Below are 18,393 nucleotides of genomic sequence, written 5' to 3'. Positions count from 1 at the left end.
CAACAATGGCTGAGTGGAATAGTTGCAATAGAGAATGTATGGCCCATAAAACCTGGAATATTTATCATCTGGCCCTTTATGGAAGAAGTTTGCTGACCCCTGCTCTGAGATAATGACATGTCAATAATCTTTGAGGTTACCTTCTCTACTGGGCAAAAATCAGCTGCATCTCCACAGGACAAAAATCGTTTGCAACTTATCAATCTTCTACAAGTTAACACCTATATTCATAGGATTGGGGCCCAGTCAATAACAAAGTCAGTTACATCCCCTCGAAAATCAGATAACCTTTAAGCAGATAGTGTTCTAATTTAATTTTGAAAAGTTATACAGCTGTCTTTTTCCTTTTTTTCAAACTTGTGGATAATTGTTCTTAACATTTGGAACCAAAAGATCATTAGGTAATAGAGACTCAGTAATCTATAATGGTCTACAATTCATGGTCTAGAAAGTCACTTCCTTCTCAGGAGTTCTCAGAATTGAAGATTGGAGAGCCCTTTCATTAAACTCAGGGAATGAAGAAGCCTCTCACTCTGAGCAGAGAGAAGACAACCAGACCTAGGTGAAGATAGGAGGAACTGGGGAAAAGCTGGCCGGCTGGTCTACCTTAGAGTTGTTATATATCGGCGTAGGTGGAATGGGGTGGAGAGGGGCGAATCCCAAAGTGGCAGCCAAGATGGCTTGGGGGTATGTTGGGAATTAGGTGGCATTTGGATGATTATTGGTATAAGGGACTTCCCAAGACTTAGTAGCCATTCTCCAATAAGCTGGGGAGAGATTGCGCTCCCCACCATTTATTCCCGGCTGCTAACCCCATCCATTCAAGTGGCCCACACTGCACATCAGCTCTGCTATCACCACGGGAGAGTGCCAAAAATAAGTCTGGGTGGGTTTCTTTTTCAAAAAGCTTTCTGAGATATAATTCACACGCTGTCTTAGTTCATGCTGCTATAACAGAGTAACGTAGACTGGGTAGTTTATAAACAAAAGAAGTTTCTTCCTCACACTACTGGAGGTGAAATCTAAGATCAAGGCACCACAGATTTAGTGTCTGGTGAGAACCTGCTTCCTGGTTCATAGTTGGCGCCAACTTCCCACTATGTCTTTACCTGGTGGAAAGGGCAAGAAGGGCGAGGGAACTCTCAGGGGTCTCTTTTATATGTGTTCTAATTCCATTCATGAGGGTTCCACCTCATGACCTAATCATCTCCCAAAGACCCCACCTCTGATTACCATGACACTGGAGATAAATTTCAACGTATGAGTTGGGGGTGGGGGGTGAGGGGAACAAAACATTCAGTCTAGAGCACACACCATAAAATTCATTCATTTAAAGTGTATCATTTAATGGCTTTTAGAACATTCACAGATGTGTGCACCCATCACAGTCATCGCTTTTAGAATATTTTAATTACCCGCAGAAGGAAACACACACTCCTTAGCCATAACCCCCAAGCCCCTAGTCCCAGGCCAAGTGGGCTGGTTTTTTTGTTTTTGTTTTTTTTTAACTGTGGGTGAGTCAGGGACTTAAACATATCAAGACATCACAGAGGTATTGCCCACCTATTTCACAATTTGCTCCCAGCAGGCAGGACCCAAAGTCCAAGTCCCAATATCAGCATTTCATTGCATTGGAGTATTCATGCAAGTCCATGATATTTCTCCCATTCCAGCATCCCCCCATGCTCTTAGATACATTTCTAGGATGAGGGGTAGGGGATGACACAACTATATGGTGCCATAACACTCCTCACTTTGTTTCCTTTTTTTTCCTGTACCTTATCAGTATCTTAAGGGCCATGGAGACATTTGGGATTTATGAAATGGACCTGTAGGCATTTGGCATTTGGGAAACATAGGCCCTTGTCCCCGAAGAGGTGGGTGAGGGCTGTTATCATCTGGTCTTTTCGGGACCCCCAGACCAGCATTTAGGAGGTACACATTCCAGGCATCCAGGAATCCCTGCTCTCTTAGGTCACATTTCCTAGAAGCAGAGCCTAAGACAAGGATATATGTGCAAGTGACTTATTAGGGAAGTGTTCACAGGAGGAATTCGTATGGGAAAATGCATAATTAATCCTTTCATCTGGTAATTCATACATTTCCAATTTATTCTTTGTTGTTTATTTTCAAATTTGGGAAGTATATCCATATGCTTTGTTATAGTTTTCCATTCATTGAACATACTTTCCAACAGATTCTATATAATCTGAATCTTTCCCCTGGCCTAGGGTGATCAGCTGTTGGGAAAGCAAAAAAAAAGACCCAACCACACCAGAAGAACAACAACAGCAAAAACCTAGTATAATCGCTATTGTATGGACAGCAACATGGCTGCCACTCCATTTCCCACTTCCAAATCTTGCACAAATATGTCTGCAGCTCATGCTAATGGGGAACCCTGCAAGGAACGGAGTTCTGAGAAAGGCATTTCCATTGTAGCTAAGGTGATATAATACAAATTCGACTGTTTATCAGCTCCAAATGACCAGCCCAATGAAAGCTGGGGTTGGGGAAGAAACCCAAATAACTTCTTTCTCACAGAGCTAATTTAAACAGAAGCATATTCAAGCCATGAAACAGCTTGGTTAGGGACAGTTCTTTGTACGGTGGAGGTGATATCACCATCATGAAAATGATACACAAGTGACTTCTATTTTCCCCCATGTAGTTGTTGAAGCATTAAAAAAAAAAAACCAAGAACAAAAACCCAGGACCTACTTCCTTTATTTTTTCTACTATAAATAATTGAGAGTATTATTCAGCCATTAAAAGAAACAAAGTACTGACACTACAGTGCAGATGAACCTTGAAAATATTTGGCTTGCTCTACATCAGATGTCATGAGGAAGATGCAAATTAAAACAACAGTGAGATAGCACCACATACCTATTAGAATTGCCAAAATCCCGAAGGCTGACATTAATAAACGCCGACGCGGATGTGGAGCAACAGGAACTCTCGTTAATTGCTGGTGGGAATGAATGCAAAACAGTACAGATACTTTGGAAGCCAGTTAGGTAGTTTCTTATAAAACTAAGCATACTTATGTCACTTGCAATGACATGGATAGAACTAGAGAGTAGAATGCTAAGTGAAATAAGTCTGCGAAAGACAAATACCAAATGATTTCACTCATATGTGGAATTTAAGAAACAAATGAACAAAGAGGGGAAAAAAGAGAGAGAGAGACAAACCAAGAAACAGACTCTTAACTACAAAGAACACAGGGATGAAGGAGCGCACTTGTCGGGATGAACACTGGGTGACGTATGCAAGTGTTGAATCACTATATATAACAGTATGTTAACTATCTGGAATTTAAATAAAAACTTTATAAGGGGCGCCTGGATGGCTCAGTCGATTAAGTGTCCTACTCTTGATTTCAGCTCAGGTCTCAATCTCAGGGTCATGAGTTCAAACCCCGCATGGGGCTCCACACTGGGTATGGAGCCTACTTAAAAAAAAGAGAGAATTCAATAAAAACTTTTAAAAACCCACAAAACTAAACATATTCTTACCATACAACCTAGCAATCATGCTTTTTGGTATTTACTCAAAGGGTTTGAAAACTTACGTCCACATAGAAACCTGCACAGGGATGTTTCTAACAACTTTATTCACAGTTGGAAGCAACTGAGAGGTTAAGTAACTTGCCCAAGGTCACACAGTCGTTAAATAGGAGAACTGGGATTTGGATCCATCTTTGTCTGACTCCAGAACCTGCGCACAGAATTGCTAAGTATGACCTTGCATGACCAAGTTAGACTGTGACTCTCAGAAAGAAATACACTTGACAGAGGGACCCCAGACATGCCCACATGCACACACATGCACACACAAGACAAAAACCAAGATCTCACAAAGTAAAGCTTACCCTTATTACATGGGGTGCACTTTGATGTTTCCTATTCTCTTCTATTTTAATTTTTATTTATTTATTTATATGTTACATAATCTCCATGCCCAACTTGGGGCTTGAACTCACAACCCCAAGATCAAGAGTCACATGCTCTACTGACTGAGCCACCCAGGCGCCCCCTAATTATTTTTCTAGATGGTTACACCCCACTTAATTTATTTCCACACCTACTAATGGATTGCAGCCTGCAATTGGACAGATCGGTGTACGAAGCTATGCTAAGTCTTTAGCACTTAAAAACTTACCAAGCATGACGACGAGCAGGTGCTAAACTTGACTAGAGATCTCAAGAGAAATGAGACATAGGCCCTAGCTTCAGAGATTTTGCATTCTAGGGCAGAAGGGACAGAGAAAGAAATGACTCACGTTATTTGCACCTCTGTAATGTACCAAGCTCTTTGCCAGGCACGTACAAACCTGATGTCACTGACTTTCAGGACAAGTATATGAATTAGGCCAGTGCTTCTCAAATTCGAAGGTGCATGTGAATCACCTGAGGGTCTTGTTACAGTGCACATCCTGTTTCAGTAGGTCTGGAGCAGGGCCCCGAGATGCTGTATATCTCACAACTCCCAGCCAATGCCTTTGCTATTAATCCAGGGATCCTACTTTGAGTGGTAAGGAGTCATTTATTTTTAAGCTGATGATTGAGTTCTTATATACCAGGCATCATGCTCAGCACTCAGGATGTGAATGCAGAGGTCTGTGGTTGCAACTTTGTGCTCACAGCCAAGGAAGTGGGAGCACCTGTGCTCAAGATGCAGGGAATGGAAATAATAGTAGATGGGACCAGGGTGGGGGAAGGGAGCCAGACCAAGGCCAGGCTCCAGGGCCAGTTTCCAGGGCCAGAGGGCAAGGCTCAGGGACAAGTGGGTAATTTTATGGGCAGTTTGGCTGTCATGAAGGGCATGATGTGGTGAGCTGGTAGTCAGGGTAGGCTCACGTTTGTCCCTCAATTCCTTGCAGCCAAGAAGCCTCTGACTCACAGGGCAGGTCATACATCCAACACATGCCCCATGAGGCGGCGCTTCCTGCAGTAGCCTTGGACTCTTCACTGGGTAGCTTCCAAATGGGTCTTTGGGGACAGACTTGGCAAATAGCACAGCGGGTCTGGCCCCCAAAGGGCTCCACAGCCTGTGATCTGTCAATCCGGACACCTGCCCCTCAGCAAGACACTCAGCTTAACAATCAAAGCCACCATGGCTCCGAAATGCTCAAATATTTATTCCACTCACTCTCTGCAATTTGTTTGTGTATGATTTCTAGAGCTGGAGGGTTTCCAACCCCAGGGAACAGCTTAGTTAGACCATTGCTGACTGCAAAAAGATTCAGTGCCCTTCAACAGACACAAATGAAGGCCAGCCTTGTCCCATACCCTGTGGTAGGCATTGGGAGCACAGAAATTTGCAAATGTGATAAAAAGGTCCCGATGTGGTCATCCAAGCTACGTGGCCCCTACTGCTGAAAGGTGTCTCATAGGAAACCACATGGCCAGTAACCATAGGAAATAACACTCAGACTCCATAATGAAGTAAAGTCTAGGACCCGGATGGGTCCATCCTTCAGATAGGCAAAAAGCTAAAAAACAGAAAAGATTTGTTGTTGTAGATGTTATGGTGAAATGGACACCCCCTCATACACTGTTGGGTCGTTTAAGTTGTAACGCTTTTGTGGAGGCAATTTGGAGGTTTCTAGCGAGAGGTGGGATGTGTTCCATGGCCTTTGACCCCGTCATTTCCTTCCAAGAGCCCATCACTGAAGAAAGAGGCAAACGGAGGAAGCGGCATAAAAATCAAGAGGTCTGTGTTCTGAGCACATGTGCCTTGGGACTCCCATTGCAAGTCATGAAGGAATTGATAATCTGGACGTTCTATAGGACAAGAGGGGACAGATCTAAAGAAAGGTTGTTTGCTAACTGTTTTCTCACCCTACTCTTGTGCCTGCCAGGCAGGTACGCCTCTGAAAACCCTGGATTATATCCAGCCTCCACCCTTGAGGGGCTTATAACCCAGTATGGGAGACAAGTGCTTACATAAAAATAATGGACCCGCAGCTGAGTGGGATGCATTCTGTAATGGGGGGACAATACCAGGAGCCAGTGCTTATCAAGGTCCCGCTGTGTGCCAGGCATTCCATTTGCATGATCTCGACTGAGCCTTTCTAAGAACTCCGTGGGCTAAGTGATAGTATTCCCATTTTACTGATATGAAAACAGAGCTATGAAGAACTTAAGTAGCTTGGCCAAAGTCTCACGACTAGCAATTGGCCGAGCAAGTCAAGATTCTGGCTCCAAGTTGGCTGACTCCAAACCCAGCACCCTCCCCATGATAATAGCGCAGTCCTCCCGGGCTTTCTCACAGAGGTGCCCAAATTCAGATAACTTCATGAGCCACCATGAGAAGCCACTGCCCTGGGGGCAGGGCTGTCTCTACTTTATATGTTTAGCCAGGACCCTTAATTGGATTCCGGACTTAATTTGTACATCACTCAGAACACAAAGGCACCCTAAGAGAGCAAACCTTGTGTGTACAGCGGGCACAAGGAATCCCTATTTATTTATTCCTTCAGAATGACGGAAAGAGAGATGACATAGTGGTTAAGCATATAAGCTCTAGACCCAGACCGCCAGGATTTGAATCTCAGCTCCCATTTACTAGCTGGGTGACCTTGGGCATGTTACTTAACCTCTCTGTGCTTCAGTTACCAACAAATACCAAGTTTTGGTGAACTAGATGAATTAATATTTGTAAAGCCCTTAGAACGATGTCTGGCATCGAGGGGATGCTATTTGTTAATGCCTCAGTAGCTGGTGGGAAATTTCATCTTTATTTTCCTATATTTATATAGGAAATAGATTAATTTGGATAAAATTCGACTACATTTATTTAGATAAAAATACATTGATGTTTTGGGATGAGACCACACTGTGCCCTTCCCTCAAAGGTCATGCTCAAATAACGAAACATGCCCCACTAAGATACCTTTCAAAGCGAGGGGTCTTATCCACCAAAGAGCCTCTGTTTTGTTTAGTATCATCATGGATGCTTGGATGTGGATTTGGACAGAGAAGGTGAATTGCTCCTCACACTAAAGGGATAAAGAGTTGAATAGGAATCCAAGCGAAGCCAGACACTCAGGTTGGGTGCTAGATATGAGATGCAGTCAGAGCGTGGGCTCAGTGGTGTCCCAGCTGAGGAACTTGGGAGAACAGAAACACCCACTACAGACAACCAGGGGGAGGACGTGACCAGCTTAATGTGCCCCTCTGCCCTGTGACCCCACAACTCCTCAGTGAAGTTGATCATTTCTCCCACGTTCTTGGTGTGATCAGATCTCTGTAGAAATTGGTGTAGGGCATGGGTTCCGACTCAGGGTCTGGGTGGGGGGAGCACAGAGAGGCTGGGGGAACTGACATCTGGGTCCTAGCCAGGTAAGGTGCTCACTGGTGGCTTGCCATGTGGGAAAGCTGCAGGTCCCCGTGGTGACTGCTATGAGAACATCACATGGTTGGCGCTCACCTGCTGGGGCTGATGAGGTAGCCTCTTGGCCACAGGGATGGGAGCCCCCACTCTGTTCCTGATGTTGCAGCGGTAGCCCTTCACTAGAGGAACTCCTGGGCTGGGTAACTAATTTGCTTAAACTAAGTGAGCAGACACCCAAAATGAGTGTTCCTTTTGCCTTGGGCTGAGTTGAGAATGGGTGCAGGCAGTGGGAAGGAAAACAGGATTGGAAGGAGAAAAAAAAGGAACATATACTCTGTATTCCTGTATAAGCTAAGTTGGGTAACAAAGAGATCCCAAAATATGGTCATTTCTGGTTTGTTTGTTTTTGTTATTTATATTTTATTATGTTTATTGATTTATTATCGCCCGCTTTTGTAAGAGTTCAGAGGTGAGTAGTCTAGGCTGGTGGAGCAACTCTGATCCACACAGTCATTCAGGAAAGAAACTTCCTTCCATTTTGTTCTGTGTAATGGTGTTGCCACACCCAACATTCACCCATGAGAAAAGGAAAGAGGAAAGGTACATGGCAAGAAATTTCCTTTGAAGCAAATAATGCAGAGGTCCCCATGGCAACTGTCCACCAGAGGGCCCCTGGTGCCCTCCAACGACCGCTGACTCAGACCAAAGCCATCCAACTTGTCACAAACTCCCCCATGCATCCCGGCCCATGGTATCCAAGACAATCTCCTATTACTGTCCACTCATAAAACCAGTGACCTGTATCACGAATACCCCAGACAGGGCTCCAGCTTAATTCAGAAGCCTCAAAATTCTCCAGCAGGCATTCCAAGACTTCCAAGGTAACTTGGAAGTCAAAAAGCCTAAGGTAACTTCACAGAAGAGCCAGGACTCCTCCAGGAATCTGGCCAAGCAGCCCCTAGAAAAGCCCCAAGCCCAGCACTTTTGAGCTTAGTGCCTCTTGCCACTTTGACCTCTGCCCCCTCTCACCAAAGTGGCTACAGGATCCAGAGCTCCAGTACCCTTACCCATCCCCAAGGCCACAGCATCGCCATCCCTGAGAACTGCCCAGCTGAGCTCAAGTTGATGGGTCAGTCATGTATACCCAGGAAGAGCCTGAACCTGACCAAGGGTCCTCCCATGCAGCTAGCCTCCCCAGTAGCCAAAAGCCAAAAGGGCAAGACCCAGCATAGGAGTGAGAAGCCCGTTTCTGCATTGGCCTCTTTCTCCTCAACCCAGACCCAGCAGCTCCTGGGAGTGATACTTCCTTTTCAGAATTTGACTCAGCAATGATTTCTCTCTCCTTTTTCTCTCTTTCTCTCACTCTTCCCTACTCCCCCCCCCCCCCCCCCCCCCGCCAACCCCATCAGCCTCTCCTTTGGTCACTCACAGATTCTTCCCACCTTGGAAGGTAAGGCAGAAACTTCTAGTTGCCTATACGACATCAATTCACCCCTTATTCCTTCCAAAAGAATTCTGATAACGCCGGGAGTGACAATATGCCTGGCTAGAAAAACTGTATTTCCCAGACTCCCTTTCAGGGAGAATTCTGGCCAATGAGATATGGAAATAGAAGTTGTTGGATAAGGTTTCTGGGAACGCTCTCTGCAAGGGGGCTGGCTCAGATGATGGTCATGCTTTTGCTCCTATCTCTTCCTTCCTACCACTTGGATGGGAGAGCAGCGGCTGCAGCAACCACTTGTGACCATGAGATGACCTTGACATTGAAAGGCACATGCTAATGATGGTGGGGCAGAAAGCCAGAGGAACTTGGATCTCTGCTGACAATGCCGAGCTGTCTTTCTGACTCTGGACACCTGCCTCCAGATTTTTTTTCATGTGAGAGACAATGCTTTATCTTTATAAAGCACCATTAATTGGATTCTCAAGCAGGGACAATTTTGTCTCCGAGGGGACATTGGGCGATGTCTGGAGATACATTACTCGGTTTGTCACAACGTGGAGGAGGAGTACTCCTGGCATCTAGTGGGTAGAGGCCAGGGACATTGCTAATCACCCTATAACATACAGGATAGCCCTCCTTCCGCGCCCCGCCCCCACAACACACAGAATTATCTGGCTCAAAATGTCAATGGCGCCAAGGCTGGGAACCAAGCTCTGTAGGTACAGAAGCCCAATTTTTAGCTGGGCACAGGGCTGCCTGGAATCATGACCGCGTGTGACCAAGATCTGGCCAATGCAATATGAGTGACTTCTGTATCATGCCTTTAAAGGAAGAAGTGTGCTGGGAGGACCCCACACCCCCTATGATGTCACAGAATGAGCCCCCACACTAGCTGGGATTTTTGCCTGAGAGAGAAAGGCAAACTTTCATCTTGTTAGAGCTGAAATTATTTTGAGTTTTGGTTACAGCTGTCAAACCCTTGTGCCAACCAGCACAAGGTAATGTCTCCCTCACTCTTGTACATTCAGAGAACTTCTGGTCTCTGGCTGAAGCCCTCTGGAGCGGCTGAATATCTGCTTTGTTTTGCTAGCAGACCCTGAAGGATGGGAAAGCGCTTTTTAACGGCAATGGCGTCACCACCCCATGGCATTTGCTCTGTTAGCTTATGCCCACAAGTCATCTCTATTCGAGGACGTCAGTTCATCACATTCCCAGACTTTGACTCAGCTCCATTAAGTCTTTGCTTACAGGGCCTCTAGTGGTCTCTTTAGGCACAGAAACAATCTCCAGAATACAGAACAGGTGCACATTTCTGGAATTTTAATCTGTCATCCCAGGGAGACTGAAATGAAGGAGTAGGTGCCCAGCCTCTGCTGATGGGTTTGCTGTCCCGGCTGAGCACATCTCGGTTCCCTTGTTCTCTCATCAAGCTTTGACAGGAGGCTGCGGCTGATCACCCGGATGCCATTATGATCCCCATGGAGCCATGTCACCCACCCTGTTTCTCGCAGTCCGGGGGCCATGTGGCACATGTCTGGGACACATTGAACACAATCAGAGGGGCAGTGGAAAAAAAGACTGGCCTGGATATTAAGATTATGTGGTTTCTTACTCCCAAACCTGCCTTCAACTAGCTGCGTGATTCTTTCTGTTTGCAAGTGGCAACACGTCAAAGGACTTTAGGAGAAGAACAGGGAATTTATTGGCTCCTGTGACTAAGTCCAAAATCAAGGTATGGCTGGATCCAGGGACAATATTCACTGTGTTTCTGTATCTTGGACACTTGTTTCTTTACCATCTGCACGGCATGCATATGCTGGACACACCTTGTTCTAGACAACCCGATAATATGCCTCAGTTCCGAGTCACCTTGCTTGGCCTGCTGCTTCCTTTGTCACCCTCACTCCTCAGGAGAACTTCTCCAGATGTGCTTTTCAGGTACAAACCGCCCATCCAGAGTCTACACCCCTCATCCCCTCCTTTATCAGGCTCTCACCCCCCGGGCCACCATACACCTGCTCTAATCACCCCAGGACCAGGTAACAAACAATCAGGGACAGCCCCAATGCCCCAGAGTCCATTGAAATTATTCAAACCTGCCTCACCTGTTCCTTCCCACAGAAACCACAATAAAGACTTTTTTTTTTTTTAAAGATTTTATTTATTTATTTGACAGAGAGAGACACAGCAAGAGAGGGAACACAAGCAGGGGGAGTGGGAGAGGGAGAAGCAGGCTTCCCGCCGAGCGGGGAGCCCGATGCGGGGCTCGATCCCAGGACCCTGGGATCATGACCTGAGCCAAAGGCAGACGCTTAACGACTGAGCCACCCAGGCGCCCCCACAATAAAGACTCTTAACCGGGCACCTGGGTGGCTCAGTCGATTAAGCGTCTGCCTTCTGCTCAGTTCTTAATCCCAGGGTTTTGGGATTGAGCCCCAGGTCTGGCTCCCTGATCCGTGGGGAGCCTTCTTCTCCCTCTTTCTCTGCCTGCTGCTCCCCTTGCTTGTGTTCACATGCTTTCTCTCTCTGTGTCAAATAAATAAATAAAATATTTTTTAAAAATTAAGCCTCTTACCCACAGACCCTCCTCCCAGCCCTGCCTGGTGACTGCCCCTTGCATGCTGTCCCCCAGCATGTGACATGTACTGTCTCTCTCAAGATCTGTGAGCATAACAAGTTATCTTTTTAATGGCAATCATCTCATCTGTTGATGTTGCCACACCTAAATAATAATAAAGCCTCTAAAACAGGGATGCAGACAGTGTCATCAGGAAGTCTCTCTCTCTCTCTCTCTCAGCGCTGTTTTCCTTGGAACTGGCTTCATTCATAGACAAGCTTCCACTAAGAGGTGACAGAGGTCGGCTGGCAGTCCCACTGCCCTTCATGGAGTTCAGTGGCCCCCATGGAAGGAGGGCTTCTCTTCCCACCAGTAGTCTTATACTTGATTTCTGTGAGCCTTTGAGTGACACGCTAAGATTTGATCACCAACTACAGTTCTGGCCAATTCTGACACTGTCACCTGGAGATAGCATCAGATCCCACAGTTGTAGGGTTCAGTCCTGCAAGACTGACCCCCACCCCCCACCTGGCTTCAGATGCCAATTGCAAGTCCAGGTTATCAACTGTACTTCTGACCAATCAGCCATAAATTGCAGGTTTCCATGACCCCCTCCGTGGGTTTGATGAATTTGCTACAGATACTCACTGAATTCAGGAAAACGTGTATTTACTAGATCGCTGGTTTATGATAAAAGGCTATAATTCAGGAACAGCCAGATGAAAGAGATGCCTAGGGTAAGGTATGTAGGAAGGGGCGTGGAGCTTCCATGCTCTCTGAGTGGCCCCTCCAGCCCTTCTCTCCCCAAATCTCCACATGTTCACCAACCTGGAAGCTCTCTGAAACCCATCCTTTTAGGTTTGTATGGAAGCTTCGTTACATAGGCAGGATTGATGAAATCATTGGCCTTGGTCATTGAGCTCAGTCCCCAGACTGTCTCTCCCCTCCCCAGAGATGGGGGTGGGAGAGGTATGGGACTGAAAGTTCCAACCCTCTCTCTATTCACAAGATTAGCTCCATTGACAGCCTGCCCCCATCCTTAGATGATTAGCATAACAATTGATCCCATCACTGGAAAGTCTAAGGGTTTTAGGAGCTATGAGCCAGGAGCCTGTGGATGAAGAACAAATATTTATTTCTTATTATAAATCACAATATCACAAATGCCCATCCTTGAACCAATCCCTGTGGTCAGACAGATGGGGTACTCTGTATGATATAGCTCCCCTGGAGCTGGGGGGTGGGAGGGATCTATCCCACCCAAGCCATGGACTGAGAGTGGGAAGGCTGCTTCCCAGAACAAAAAGAAGGTATAGGACAAGAGAAACCCCTGAGTGGTCCCTACCTTAGTTTGGGTTCTCTAGAAGCAGATCCCAGAAACAAGAATTTGATGTAAGTAGCTTATTTGCGAGATGACCCCAGGAAGCACCAGCAGGGCATGGGGAAGTGAGACAGGGCAGGGAAGGAAGCCAATACAGGGTGCATTCGTGAGTGGGTTACTGCTTAGGGCAGTTGGGACCCAATCCAGCTGGGGGCCTCCGGGAGACTGTATAAAACTCATCTAAGGGGCGAGGGAGTTGGGGCATTTATCCACCAGCCTCTATCTGTCACTGCTTGAAGCTGCTTAGCTGGAGTGATTCGTGAACAGATTCTTGGGGCCACCAAGTGGCCCAGACAGAAAATCACAGGTGCATGGCAGTAAGAAGCTGTGGGTCTATACAGAATGATGAGAGCCCAGGGCCCCACCAGCATCTGCTACAGTCAGAGGTAAGACATTTCCTCATGCAGCACCTCCTAAAGCATTCTCATTTGTGAAATGAGAAGTTAGACTAGAGGCTCTCTTATCTCCCTCTCCAAGGGGAATCCTAAAGCTTCCTCTCTGGGTTGAGGCACTGTAAGATGGCGGCTGAGCGTTCAGGCTCTGAGGTGGGATTACCTGGTGGCTCAGCCAGAAAAACATAGGGCACCTGCTACAGTGTTTATTTTAAAAGAGTTTAACGAGGAGCTAGACTAGCAGAAGCAGGGAGCTGGACCACCCCGGTCGGTACAGGAAGAGAGGATGTGTCCCCAGAGCCAGAGGAGAGCCAGGATGGGGGAGGAAGGGCCACTAGACAGAGCCATGGCCGAGCAGAACTACAGCCAGGAGGGGGGCGGGGGCAGGAAGGTGAGAAACAGCCAGATCTCTTCCTGTCCTCCAAGCCTCCCCCTGGCTGACCCCAACTGGAAACCAGAGAACAAGGGAATAGGTCATGGAGGTCAGAGTGCCTTAGCACAGTGGGGCAGAGAAGGGCAGCCATTGAATCTAAGGGGACAAATGGAGAAAAATCTGCCCACTTGGATTCAACACCCAGTTCCTCTATTGACTAGCTGTGCAACTTCGGGCCAGTTGCTTTGCCTGTCTGTGCCTCAGTTTCCTCACCTATAGATTGATATCAGTATTAGTATCTACCTCCTAGGGTTGTTGTGAAGATTAACACCTATTGGGGCGCCTGGGTGGCTCCGTCGGTTAAGGGTCCTACTCTTGGTTTCGGCTCAGGTCATGATCTCAGGGTCATGGGATCGAGCCCCGTGTCAGGCTCCGTGCTCAGTGAGGAGTCCGCTTGGCAATTCTCTCCCTCTGCCCCTCCCCCCACTCATGAGCGCGCATGCTCTCTCTCTCTCTCAAATAAATAAATCTTAAAAAAAAAAAAAAAGATTAACACCCATAAAAGCACTTAAAACAGTGCCAGGCATTTTGTAAATGATCAACAAATATTAGCCATTATTAATATTATCATATAATTATATCATTTATCATAAATATTATCCTGTCAGCTATTAGCATGTGATAGCCCTGTGCTAAGTGCTAAATTGCTGTGAAGTTAAAATGTGATAAGATATGAAGAGATTTGAAAATTCGAGTGAACTCGAATGCTAAAGAGTATTATTATTTAGCCTAAAAAGATTTAATGAAGAAAGAGACTGCAAGCAGAGAGAAAAGAAAAAAGAAAGGGAACAGGGGTGGGGTGGGGAGAGCTCTTGATTTTCCTTTCTCTGGGACATTCCTTCTACCTCCTGCAAAATACCATCTCCTGTCTGTACTTCACCAAGAGCAGATGTTAAAGGAGCAAAATACGCTCTTCACTGTAGATAAATCAAGATAGATCTTTCCAGATGAATAGATAGTTATCTCTGGGAAGTGACTGAGAGGAGTCTGGCTCTCATGAAGTTCTACTGAAAGCTTTTCAGACCGTGGGATCCCTTCCGTGTTATTACGGAGAGAGCGAGACTGGGTGGAGGGGGGGGGGGTTGGGGATCATTCCCCCTTCCCTGAATGCTTGCTAAGGACCAGGCACTGTGCTGAACACATACAAGTATTAACTCATTAATCCTTCCTGCAAGGTGTTAATAGATCCCCCATTTTACAGATGAGAACACCAAGGCTCAGAGGGCTCTAGGAATTTTCCCAGATCACACAGCTGGTGCGTGGCTGGAACTCCAAAGCTCATGCTCTTTCCGGGATGCCTGGATCTAATTCCAGCTCAACCATGAACTTACTCTGTAAATTTATTCCTCTGTAATCTCAGGGAAGGCACTCCCCTCTCCGTGCAAACGGTAGAGTGATGGAGCCGGTCTAGGTGGTTATCTCTCCTTCCAGCTCCAAGTTCAAGGGAGGGGCCACAGTGTAAGTTCCACTGAAGCTCTTACCCAAGTAGAACCAAACCATAGCATGAACACCGTGTGGCAGGATTTCTCACAGCCAGCTTGCTTTATATCGGCCCTGTTATTTAAAAAATAATAAAAATAAAAATAAAAAAGTTTGCAAAGTAAAAGTGTCAACTGGAACGGAAAACAATCCGAATGTCTATTAACTGTAGAATGGGTAAGTAGCTTAATACCGTATGGCTCTGGGTCTCCCCTGGCTGAGTCAAGGTGCCAGCTGGGGCGAGATCTCCCCTGAGGCTGGGGTCCTCTTCCAGATTTCACTGGTTGTTGACTGAGCTCAGTTCCTCCCCGCTGTGGGACTGAGGTCTCGGCTCCTGGGGGCTTCCCACTGTTCCCTGCCACAGGGCCCTCTCCACACACGGCTGTTTGCTTCTTCAAGGCCGACTGGAGAGCAGCGAGGAGGCTTTGAATTTCTTCATTTCTTCCGTCTCTGACCTCTAGACCCAGATTCTAAGGGTTCGTGTGATTAAATCAGGCTCACTCAGGATAATCTCTCTTTTGGTAAACTGAACCTATTAGAGACCTTAATTACATCTGCAACATCCTTTGACTTGGCCGAATAATGTAACCTTATCAGCAGAGTGGTGCCTCACCAGATTCCCACATCCCACCCACACTCTGGGCGGGGACTGTACAGGGAGTGGACCCCGGTGCGCCATCTTGGACTCCTGCCTGCCACACTGAGCAGTTACTACGTACCAGGCTCTCTACTAACAGCTTTATATGGACTCCTTTAATCTTCCCACCAGCCCTACAGAGCAGGGGCTCTTACTGTCCCTGTTGTACTGATGAGCAAGGTGAGGCCCCAAGGAGGTGAGTGACTGTGGAGACATAGCTAGTGAGTGGCAGAGCCAGGGTTTGGACCCCCCGTCTCTCTCTCTCTCTTTCTCTGTGTCTCTCTCGTCTTTCTTACACTTACACGCACACACACACACAACACCTCCTCCGGTCCTTTCCTTCTCCACCCTTTTGGTGAATGTTTGCCTTCAGAGAGTCCTTTTGAAGGGTCCAAGGGGATGGGAATGTTTGAAGAAAGGAAGAGACAGGGAGCAACCTTGGGGATTGGTGTGATGACTGAGCCCTTACTGTGTGCTCTGCTAAGCTCTGCTCTTCACATCCGAGATCTCACTCATCCTCCCAGCAACCCCAGTTGCTATTATCATTTCTGCTTGACTGACAAGGAGATGGGGGCTCAGAGAGGTTGAGCTCCTTGCCAAAGTCACACAGTAAGCAACCAGGATGGAGGCCTGCTGACATGAGTCCAACCAACTGCTAGCTTTCCCCTGTACCCCAGGGCCTCTCCTCAGAGCCCTCTGGCTTCTCTACCATCTCGTAGTGAGCTGCCAAGGGAGCCCTGCTGCCCAAAACCTCAGCTCACCTAGAAGGGAAACCAAGAAGCAAACAGAAGGCCCTGGCTCTCCCTGCCTCCCAGCCTCCCAGCCTCCCAGCCTCCCAGCAGCCTTGCCCTGCTTTGCATTCATGACAACATCAATCTTGTTCAAACCCCAGAGCCCATGGGCCCCACCACGCTGGCAGCCTCTGAGTCACTGCACACCGGCAGACGGTGCTAAACTAATTTCCCAGCATCTTTGGGAAGGATTTGGTTTCTGTCTCCCCAGCTAAGGCCCATGCAGACAGTGGCAGGAGGCAGGCAGGACCCAGGGGGTTCCTTCCTGGTCTGGGAGAGCCCAGATTGAGATGTGATAAGATCCTGATTAGGCAAAGTGGCTGGGGCTGGGAGAGAGTCCAGAGGGTCCAAGCTGAACTGAGGGATGGGACAGTAGGTGCCGAGTCACAGGGATGGTGCTAAAACATCCCTGGAAATGCAACCGCATAGAGAAAATTGTCATTACCTTTTACAGTGACTTCTTGTGTATAAAGATGACTTTGTTATAACCCTACAAGGTAGGTACAATTTATTGTTGCCATTTTACAGATGAGGAAGCTGAGGCACAGAGCTCCAGTAACTTGCTCAAGGTCACAAACCTAGTAGGTGATAGAGCCAGATTTTTAACCCTGACCACCTGACTCAACAGGACACCACGTCATTTGCCCATCCGGGTGCCCATGCATCTGGGTTGGTCCAACCCAGAAGATAAGACAGTAAGTCAGTTAACTTCTTTTGCTCTCCGGAATTGGTTTTGTTTTTTTAAAGTTTTGTTTTTTTTTTTTAATTGACAGAGACAGCGTGAGAGGGAACACAAGCAGGGGGAGTGGGAGAGGGAGAAGCAGGCTTCCGGCCAAGAAGGGAGCCCGATGCGGGTTGGATCCCAGCACACTGGGATCATGACCAGAGCCAAAGGCAGAGCTTAAAGACTGAGCCACCCAGGCGCCCCTGGAATTGGTTTTGAATTGGTCCCCAAGTGGGTAGTAATGCTAGGCTTCAAACCAAGTCCACCCATTTTCTGGCTTCCCTTACAGGGCTCAAGGTGCTACTCCCCACTTGCTAATTCCGTCGCCAGAGGCAGCATAGAGTAACAAAAAGCCAGAGTAGAGGAGCCAAGTTCAAATACTGGTTTTGCCACTGCCTATGATCTTGGGCACTTCTCTCTCTGTCTACACACACACACACACACACACACACACACACACACACACACGTATGTATAAAGGCACACAGTGAGGGGCGCCTGGGTGGCTCAGTCGGTTAAGCGTCTGCCTTCGGCTCAGGTCCCGATCCCAGGGTCCTGGGATCAAGCCCCGGATCGGGCTCCTTGCTCGGCAGGGAGTCTGCTTCTCCCTCTCCCTCTACCCCTCTCCCCTTGCTTGTGCTTCTCTCTCTCTCTCAAATAAAATCTTTTTAAAAAATACAATTGTAGTAGCAGAGAGGCTGCATGTCCATTTCAACCTTGACCTTGGCTTTGGCAGATGGAAATTAAGATTCTGCCAAATGAACTATTTTTTTTTAAAGATTTTATTTATTTATTTGAGAGAGAGAGAATGAGAGAGAGCACATGAGAGGGGGGAGGGTCAGAGGGAGAAGCAGACTCCCTGCCGAGCAGGGACTCCAGGATCATGACCTGAGCCCAAGGCAGTCGCCTAACCAACTGAGCCACCCAGGCGCCCTAAATGAACTACTTTTAACCAAATCCTATTACAACAAAGCAATTAGTAATACAGTGGATATTTTGAGTACAATTCAGTGGCGTTTAGTATAAAATGGCAAATTCTATGCTGTGTGATTTACCACAATAGAAAAGTATTCATTTGTTCATCCTAACGGTGTCACAAAGTCTGAGCTGTTTTGGACAGATGATACGTGATCTGGGAGTTTCATATTATTATTTTATTCAAAGGATATTGCTGTCCATACAGAGATATTTGAACAAGCGGAAGAGAGCAG

The 18,393-nt window shown here is 47.0% G+C and overlaps 1 protein-coding gene across 2 annotated transcripts in view; it reads left to right on the top strand.

Annotated features, from left to right (window-relative positions):
• Positions 1-18,393, top strand: part of SYT17 (synaptotagmin 17) — a 190,953-nt gene that overhangs the window by 114,754 nt on the left and 57,806 nt on the right. Inside the window, exon 10 of one of the 2 annotated variants that reach the window (XM_064592591.1) lies at positions 8,754-17,685. The exons of the other annotated variant lie outside the window; for it this stretch is intronic. Coding sequence (XP_064448661.1) covers positions 8,754-8,798 — 45 coding nt within the window. The 3' untranslated portion in view covers positions 8,799-17,685. Of the gene's footprint in view, positions 1-8,753; positions 17,686-18,393 lie in introns of those variants that run through there. 2 annotated transcript variants of the gene reach the window in all.

This window comes from Mirounga angustirostris, unplaced genomic scaffold, assembly GCF_029215605.1.
Source record: "Mirounga angustirostris isolate CCGP_5_RB_7025 unplaced genomic scaffold, mMirAng1.0.hap1 SCAF_5, whole genome shotgun sequence".
Taxonomy (NCBI): Eukaryota; Metazoa; Chordata; class Mammalia; order Carnivora; family Phocidae; genus Mirounga; species Mirounga angustirostris.
This window is presented reverse-complemented; position numbering and strand designations above follow the sequence as displayed.